This window comes from Mytilus trossulus, chromosome 1, assembly GCF_036588685.1.
Source record: "Mytilus trossulus isolate FHL-02 chromosome 1, PNRI_Mtr1.1.1.hap1, whole genome shotgun sequence".
Classification (NCBI taxonomy): Eukaryota; Metazoa; Mollusca; class Bivalvia; order Mytilida; family Mytilidae; genus Mytilus; species Mytilus trossulus.
Window position 1 is genome coordinate 42,428,950 of NC_086373.1, and position 9,857 is coordinate 42,438,806.

The window sequence follows — 9,857 nt, forward strand, 5'->3', positions numbered from 1 at the left end:
AAAATGGTACCTTTTACTATTACTGTTACTATGATGGTTCACGTACATGCTTTTGTACATACCATCTTAAATATACGTCCTGTTAATTTTTTTAATGAAAGTACAAAAATCCTCAATTTTCCTGTTGATTGTAAGGAGTGAAATTATATATTTCTTGCTTGTACTTTTTCATTTGTCATATTTCTTTTGAACATCAGTGAATTACTAGTGTTTTTTTAATTTTATTTCTGATTAACATGTGGTGCCCCTCTACTCTTAATATTACATATGTCTTCTTTTTAAAAGAACCCAAACATATTCGTATAAATCTAAGACATTTTACTTCAGTTCTCCATTATGTTGACCTGTCTGTACTGCGACATGCGTGATCTAAATCAGTTTTGTATAAGGTCACCTTCTTCATTCATGCAATGACAAATTTTATCCATTCTTTGTCTTTAAAATACTTAACATCCTAATCAAACAACATTGAAAATAAAGAACAATTTCAGAAAAAAGTCAGTTTCATTCTCCTTTCTTCATTATTTTCTTTAAAGAATAGGTAAAACAAATGTTCATATATATACATGTGAATATGGGCTTTGTGTCCGCTTTTAGATTTCTTCCCGTATTCATACATGTTTGACATCCAAGCATGCCAGTTTAAGATTTCCTGATAAACAGGGTAATTGAAAGTAACAAACTGGTTTTGATTTTATAAATAGACTAATGAACTGATTTTTTCAGTGAGACCTAAAGGTATGGTTGTTTTATTTGTGTTGATGTACATTCCTTTGTCAATATGAAGATAACTGTTATCTATCATATTTGTTTGTTCAAAAAGTACTGGAATTATATAAATAAATGCAATTAGCAATTGTTCAACTTCGCGTCGATTACTTAAATTAAGATCAAATTAGATTTCACGGACCGTTTCAGAAAATTTACAAGACGAGAAAACAAAACAAAAACAAACCAAAAACAAATTTGTGATAATGCAATTTTAATGTAGCTTGATGGTTAATGCATAAATATATAAACATATGATGGTAACGCATGCCATCTTATTCCTTCCTTCTGTGCTGTATAGTTTGTTGTTTCAGCAGACGATACACAAAGCTACTGTCTGATGTAATAGGTTATAGTGTAAAAAGTACATCTAGTGCCTTTTATTTGAGATATATGCACGTGCTGCAGCTTTATAACATCTTTGTTCATTGCCGTTTTACATATGTCATATTTGAATATACCATGTCTGTTTGGAAACGCTTAAAAACGTCAAAAATCAAACGGTTCTATTATCCTGCAAAATAATTTGCAGAAAATATACCAGAAATACACCAAAGACAATTCCTTTTCATTATTAAATCGGAGTTCAAAATCGATCTAATAATTGAATTGGGTTATGTGTTTCCCGGAGAACGGTGGTATCTTATGAGGACAATATTTGAAAGGAATAACTAAATATAATTCTTATCAAGATCAAATGCTTATTTTATGAGATGGAGCATCTGTTTCAGCTTAGTGAATATTTCAGATGATCAGATCTCGTTGAGCCGTTACATTCACGTTATGCATGAATTTGTGTACATTTGTTGAAATAGTTATTTTAAAAGTTAAACAGTGATTAAGATTATATTACATGTTGACTGCTATACATTCATTTTTGACATTTTATACATTATGCCTGTTTGTTTAGCTCACACATTGTTGTCAATATAGTGGAAGTATCAGCTGTAATACAATTGAGAAGTTTAGCTAGCTATGATACTAGATTTAATCCAACATTTGTTTAAATAAGGAAACACCTGTACTAAGTCGGGTATACACGTTGTTTTCTATTCGCTTGATGTGTTTCGGCATTTGATGGTGCTAATTTATAAAGGGTTTTCCGTCTTGAATTTCCCTTGAAATCGGTATTTTTGTTATTTTACTTTTTGTCTAAACATTTTGTTAGTTAGAAAAGAAGCTTTTCATAATCATAGTCAATTTTTCATCAAATCGAAGATAATTGTTTTGTGTATGACTGGTTACACCCTACCGTAATCTTTAATCATAATTTTTTTTTTTTTTATCTTTCTTCAATTATCAATTTGTCAGATAATTCAAAAGTTCATTTGGGCTTGAATCACCGTAACCCCGTTTACAGGTAAATTTCATTAATTCCTAGTGCATAAACACACGTTTGGTCATTACGAAATTATCAACCTGTATACAAATATATCCAATGTTTCAGAAACGTGAACAAACCGTATACGTGTAGTGTTTTCTTCCCCAAACGGTTTTTGATTTCCCCCATGGTATCCTCCAACCGTTATTTAAGATTAATCTGTAATAGCAAGGTCTAAGTTTTGCCTTCTTAACATTAGTTATCGCTATATATTGAGGTTATATATGAGAACAAAACCTCTCTACGAAATACTCAGACTAAGAATTTGTTGGGGGTATAAGTATTATTTAATATCTTTCTTGAATAATCTTTCTAATACAGCCCACTTTGAGAAATGGAAATAATTAGAAAATCACTATTCATAATCGGAGAAGAAAGTTCGGAAAGAGTGGAGTTAAGGCATTCAAAACTTGAAAAAAATGTATTAAAGCATTTAAAAAAAATAATGAAAAGAAATTGGTGAACATGTTGTTAACTTGTGCTGTTAAACGTATATTCAAGTTTAAACATAAAACATTTAGATAAAAAATAATCATTATGGTTTATTCATACACAAAGATTACAATTTCAAAGAAGGTCGTTAAACAAGAGGCAAATATTAATAAAAAAAACCCCAACAAATAATCGCCCAGGTCGTAATATTTACGTTGAAAGTATGAAATTCACCAGATTCTTTTTTGGGGGATTTTGTTATTTTTTTTTTAGAAATAAATAATCCGAGTAGTCTTTACATTGACCACCATCTATCATTAATCCTATTAACATCACGTTATGTTATATTGAGATAAATAAATATGTCATATAAAATAAATAATGTTCTAAATACATCAGTATATTTACGTAAAAGATAATAAATTAATGAAAAAATCCTTCCGTAAATCATAAAACAATGAATTTGGGATACTATAAAAGACAAAAATTAAGTCAAAGCCAGGTACATCTAAATATAGGCTTAGTGATTCAGGTAAGAATATATTTAAGTTAGAGTTGGTTAGATTTTTATTTCAAAATACAGTTCAGCCGCAGTAAATGCTTAGCATAATATAAAATACATACATGTTTATACATGGTATGTAAAGCAAACGAATTTAGTAGAACATGCTAAACATACTGTTGTCTATGGTATATGCCTTTATGTTTTACAGTTCGGTTTATTTGGTTTTGGAGAAAGCTGATTTCATATTCCATGATATTAATGTTCTTTTCTGTTAGATATATATGTCATTTGGTCTTTGGTGGAGTGTTGTTTCATTGATAATCTTACCACATCTTCTCATTTCTATATATGAATATAAAACATTTGCAATGATTCTATTTCACATAATACTTTGACAGCTTCGAAAAGTATGCACCTTTAAATATCTTTGTAAAGAAATCCACAGGGTTAAAACATTCCACAAATAAAAATCGACAATTAACACATATAGTATCAGTAACAAAAACGATTTAAAAATAAAATAAATGTAAGTACATGTGAGTGGATTGATACCTGCAGAGAAATTACTTATCTTTATGAACAAACAGACAATTTAAAACTTCATTTTTTTCTCTCCATTTCGTACAATCATGACAGGATGTTGCAATATATAAATGAAACATGCAAAGACATCTGGAAGGTCAAGTAATTTATTCCAACATCTGCCAAAAATCTTTTCAAAACAAACAACTGAATTTTCAATGTTGATTACCATATATCATGGAAAACTACTTTAATTTAAGCGTCTTTCAACCCAAGAGATGATAAAAAGTTTTTGTTTAAAGAAAACACTTTTAAAAAACAATAACATCGCTTCTAGAGACTTACAAGCATAGTTTTAAAACAAATAGCATGACATAGTGGAATTCTTTCGACAAAATGTTTCATTTTTGGCCATACAGCATTAATTGATTCTCAAACGAGTATATGGGTTACATTAAATGTACATAATTATGGACTTATGAATAATAAGAGAGTTTATTTAATCCCTGACATTTAAAGAGATTATGTATAATCACTTATATTTTCAGGAGTTAAACATAATCATTAAAAAAATCAAGGATTATACATCATAAATGGAATGAAAAGATAGTGAATAGTAGTCAAATAATTAATTCTATAAAATCTTATTTATACATTTTTAGAAGCATAAATATTAAACGTTAAACACAATACTCTTATATAAATCATCTATTTTTTCAAACTGAATTGTGAATTTGGATGGCATCTACTATTGTAGATTTATAAATCAACCATGTTCATGCTCTGTGATTTTCGCAACAGCATTCACTTTAAAAAAAAATCTTGGTAATAAAAAGAAGTTTGTGTTTAAATTTGATTTATTTTTCATTGAATTTCTTTACATTATCGTATATAGTTATCAAAGGTACCAGGATTATAATTTAATACGACAGACGCGCATTTCGTCTACATAAGACTCATCAGTGACGCTCGTATCATTGGAAGTCCCGGAAATAATACCACGGCAAGGTGAAATAATTCTTAAAATTATCAGTGATTATGTTAAATTATTTGTAATTCTTAGCGGTTATAATAATTTTAATGATTATTAAACATCCCAGAAAAATCAGGATTCTGCAATATCCATAATCATACAAATAAACTGTATCATAATAACTTTTTTACAATCAAATTGTGAAAATAGTTGAACGTTGATAAACAGGTGTAAAGATTTTGAAATTAACGATTTCAGAATTGATAAAAAATACATTTATTTCACAAGATCCGTTAATGGTACTGGCGAACGATTTATTTTAACATTGAACCAAGTGCGGTCATTTAAATCAACTTTGCATCTGCCATTTCATGTAATGCAGTTTTCTTTTTTACTATAGATCAAAATGAAATACCAACTCATCACTATATTAGTATTGATAGTTCTGGTGGACATAATTATTTGTTCAGGTGGAGGCGGCGGGGGAGGAGGGGGTGGCGGTGGCGGTGGAGGAGGCGGAGGAGGAAGTGGGGGTGGTGGAGGAGGAGGGGGCGGCGGCGGTCAACAGGACACTATTATTATCAATTCAGGGGGAGGCAACAGACAAGGAGGCGGACGACAGTGGGGCGGCGGAAGACAATTTAATGATGGTCGAAAATTTGGAGGCGGTCAACGAAATTTCAGAGGTGGACGACAACATTTCGGAGGTGGACGAGGCGGAGGTCGTAATATTAGATGGTAGACAAAAAGTTTGATCAACCCGTCTTGTTGTTGATGGTGAGTTGTTGATACCACTGTTTATCTTATCAGTCATTTAATGTATACTATAGGTGGTGTTTTACTAGGGATGATCTTGAATCATTGATCATCATAGTTATCATTGATTTCTCTTAATTATAAAATGAAGTTTACGCCTTTAAAAGTTATAACTTAGAATGAGGACATGTGGGATGGTTGCATATGAGTCAATTATCCACCAACGTTCAAATTAAGTGGATGTAAGAAATTATAGGTACGACCTTCAACAATGAATAAACTCCATATAGTATATTCGGCTATAAAACGCCCGTATACGAAAAATAGAAAACTGAAAAATAGAAACCAATTGTGACGGACATAAACCAACGAAAACCACTTGAAACACAGGCTCAATACACGGACAGACACACAGATAATATGGCGGGTTAAACACGTCGAATATGTCTTATATATTATTAATTTAATTCTGATTTCCAATATAAATGTAGACATATTAAAGAAAAAAAACTATTTGAAAATACTTTTTTTTACACATGAAAGCACTTAATAAAGTTTGTTATAAATTGTTTCGTTTTAGGTGGAAACAACCGTATCGACTCAGCTGGAAGATGAAAACTATCAACTACATTGGTGATAAAGACAGCGGAAGAACTTCTATTTAAAAAAATTTCTTTACATTTTTCTATTATGTATGTTGAATAAAAACTTTCGATAATTTGATATGCTCTTATTTGCCTATTCAAGGTATGTTTCAGCGAATTCGTTAAGTGACAAATGAAATCAATTCGTGATAAGAAAACAAAAAAGTGTTATTAGTTTTTCAGTTTAGTTCACCATGTTTTAACTGTAAATTCTTCCGATCAGTCGTAACTCCTTACTATGGTGTAACTACTCTTAGATATGCTTTAAAATACTTACGCAAAAGACTGGAACGCTTTCCTTTCAAAATCATAAAATAATAAAAATGACCTTTTATTTTTGTTTTGTACGATTTATTTATATCTGTTCATGCCTAACAAACTGAGTTTTGTTTTAGGTTCTTGTCGTTGCAATAAAATATTATTTATGATATACGAGGTTCCCGCTGAAATTTGATTTGAAGTTAGAATCTAAATAATATACATCTCTGATAATGTGTTATGCATAAACTAATAACACACCTTAATTTTAACGGATATGTTCTATACCGAACCTAGAAATTTGAAAATGATTTTAGTAAACTAATTGATCATTCAAATACACTCATTTTAAAAGATAAGCAATTCCACATTCAACGTTAGTTTTCTCGTTTAAATGTTTACATTGGCATTTAGGGTGCCTTAAGAGCTGTATATATGCGGTATGGGTTTTTATAATTGTTGAAATGTGTGCGGTGACCTATATCTGTTCATTTCTGTGTCAGTTTGTCGCTTGACTCTTGTGGATAGTTGTCTCATTGGCAAACATACCTAATCTTCTTTTGTCTACATATAATACAGGAAATTTATACATTACAATTCCGATCAAAAACCTATTCATTGTTATAAAATTGTAAAAAAAACCGCCACCAGTTTGTTAGGAAAGGGAAAATGTGTTTAGAACTTTTTTTTTTTAAATCCATCGACCTAAAATTAAAGAATAAAGTAGTTTTAGTTGGACATGATATACAGGTACATATGATTTAAAAAGCACCGTTTAAAAAGGGGGAAAACTACTCACAACGATGAGCAAATGTGCCTTTTTCAGGGGAGGGTGGTTGTGTTATATCCCTAACAAGGGTGTCGGAAAAAATCTAGGTAATCACTGTAAAAGAGTTATAACATACATGTATATGCCTAAATATATAAGGTTTTACTACATGTGTGTGAATTAAAGGAGATGGTGAATATGCAATATGAAAGCAACTTGCCAATTTACGACACACAAATCAAATCTAGATAAAATATGATTTATGCAAGATGGACGAGTATATTTTTTTACTGCGCATTTGTTGATTTAATAACGATTAGTTCTTCTCTTGAATTAAAAAGTTAATAAGTATATTTAGAAAAACAATTATTTAATCAATAAAATAATAACACCATATGTTCACAAAAATAGTAGAATGAATGGTTTGTGCGGTGTACTCCTCAAAAGGGTTTCAAGCTTGAAATTGTATCTTGCGATGAATGTTTAACGTATATCAGCTGTGTTAGCTGAATTGGGACAGAATCAAATTATTACACAACTTGTAACATACAATTGAGAATGGAAATGGGGAATGTGTCAAAGAAACAACAACCCGACCATAGAGCAGACAACAGCCGAAGGCCACCAATGGGTCATCGATTTTTATATATTGGCTTAGTGTTGAACCAACACCAGCAAATTGATAGTGTCAGCATATGTAGAATACACACTTTTACATGATAAAAATATATTATCCGGGTATACTACTGTACATGTACAAGTGGTTGCAAATAAACTAGATATACATTTGGCAGTTGTTCAACATTAGGGAAAAGAAAAATTCAGAATATATATAATAAAAAAAAAAAAATGCCTATGAGAAAATTTTCAAAAATTTTGGAAACAACAAAAAGAGTCGGCGTCGATTTTGGTAAACTTGCCACATTTTATGCATTTAAAACTAGCCTCCGACAAGAAACTTATTTTATGTATCTTGGACGTCAAACCCCGTAAATAAAGGCAACAGTAGTATACCGCTGTTCAAAATTCATAAATCGATAGAGAAAAAACCAATCCGGGTTACAAACTAAAACTGAGGGAAATGTCTCAAATATAAGAGAACTACGACACAACAGAGACACAACACAGAAATGTAACACACACAGAAACGAACTATAAATATAGATTATTACATTGATACAAGTGGATTATCAGATTTACCCAATCAAGATAGTTAAAATTTATAATTAAACTATCGAGACTGGATAAATCCGATAATCCACGTGTTACTATGTAATTATCTGTTTCTCTAATAATTGAAAGATAAATTTCCTTCTTTTCTTAAACAAAATCCCCTTCGAGTGCCTTTCACTTTCCACGAAGTTGTCAATTTCATTAACACCTGTTAGAACATTTTAATCATTTCAGGGAGCTGAGAAAGGTTATGATCCTTTGACTCAGCCAATCATCGTCTGAGATCACCGGCAACCACGCGTTGATTAATATTTTTATACAATGGGTTCGGAAAGGGATATATTTCCATAGAATTAGAGAATGAAATATATTACCCAGATTTAGATTAAATGCCCATCAAGTTCGTATAAAAAAACAAGTCGATACAACACAAAATGATTATTTAGTGCCGCTGAACAGAGAAATCGATTATGCACTCGTTGTGCGCTATCCGACGTTGAGAATGAACACCATTTTCTGATCGAATGTCTACTCTGTGTCAATGAACATCTACAAATTACAAATAAAATTGTCAATTATGCCAAAACTTTTTATTGTTAAACAATTCACAAACATTTCATGCGAACTTATAATGAAATGAGGAGCAAGAACATTTTTTAAATATTTGTTTGCATTTCATTTCTGAACACATTTTGTATTCGTGACATCATAAAACGGTACCTATTCTTTAATTTCAACTACTAAAATAACAGCATATGTCTGATCATATTTTATATTATTGGTATCTCTATTTTGATAATTCAATCGTATACTATGTATGTATCTGTATGCCCACAGAGGCTCCAAATTGGAAATGAAATGTGTTTGATGTGTAAAATGTGAAAGAGGGTTCATATCCTCAGTATAGGTTTTATCAATAATTTTCCAGAAATGGCGTACTGTTGTATTTTTTTTTATTTTAAGTGAAATTTTGCATGTTTAAGCAAGGGCTTCAAATAAATATCACGCGTAAATTAAAACGTTTCTAGGTTGATTAATTGGAACTTGTAAACATCTAAATTCTATTGATAAAGTGAAACGATTGGGTTTGGAACGTTTAAAATATATATATGTTAGGGGATAACAGCTTAAAACAAACAAGCAAATAAAATAATATGCAAACATAAGGAAGCTGAGGTTGCCGTGTGAAATGTGGTTTTTGATGACAGCATTCTTAAAAAACATCGCATCATAATCATTAAATATGTGACATGGTCATAATTATAAGTATACAAACCAAAACTATAAAGAACCTGTTTAGTCCGGATTTAATGTTGTTATTATTTGGATTAATGGAATGTGTCTAAAATGACATCATTTAATATTTGTCATGGTCAAAATTATAGCAAGCCTCTTTACTTTTATAGTTCTTCGCAGCGAATATTATTTATAGTTTACTTTTGGATAAAGTCGGTTACTTTGTAAAACATGCATAAGTTAAAACACTCTTAAAAATGCATTTTGTTGTCAATTTGAAATAGTGCGGTGACAGAAGTGTAAAAAGTCGTCTAGATCGCGAGTTTAATCTCCCCAAATAACACACGACTAAAAATGGTCTTAACCTAAAGACAAATATGTCTTCTTTAGTGTTTGCCCTGTCGTCTGAATTTTATACGGTCACAGTTTTCTAAAAAGTC

At 30.7% G+C, this 9,857-nt stretch overlaps 1 protein-coding gene across 1 annotated transcript; it reads left to right on the forward strand.

The window, feature by feature from the left end:
• Window positions 1-3,020: 3,020 nt before the first annotated feature.
• LOC134708126 (uncharacterized) lies at window positions 3,021-6,057 on the forward strand. The gene is made up of 3 exons (XM_063568436.1): window positions 3,021-3,113; window positions 4,982-5,358; window positions 5,918-6,057. The coding sequence occupies exons 1-2, from the start codon at window positions 3,039-3,041 to the stop codon at window positions 5,321-5,323; spliced, it is 417 nt and encodes a 138-aa protein (XP_063424506.1). The 5' UTR covers window positions 3,021-3,038; the 3' UTR covers window positions 5,324-5,358; window positions 5,918-6,057.
• The last annotated feature ends 3,800 nt before the right edge of the window (window positions 6,058-9,857 follow it).

Coding starts and splice junctions, on each gene's coding strand:
- LOC134708126 (XM_063568436.1), top strand. CDS start 3,039: ATGAATTTGGGATACTATAAAAGACAAAAATTAAGTCAAAGCCAGGTA. Junction 3,114..4,981: donor ATATAGGCTTAGTGATTCAG/GTAAGAATATAT, acceptor TTTTTACTATAG/ATCAAAATGAAATACCAACT.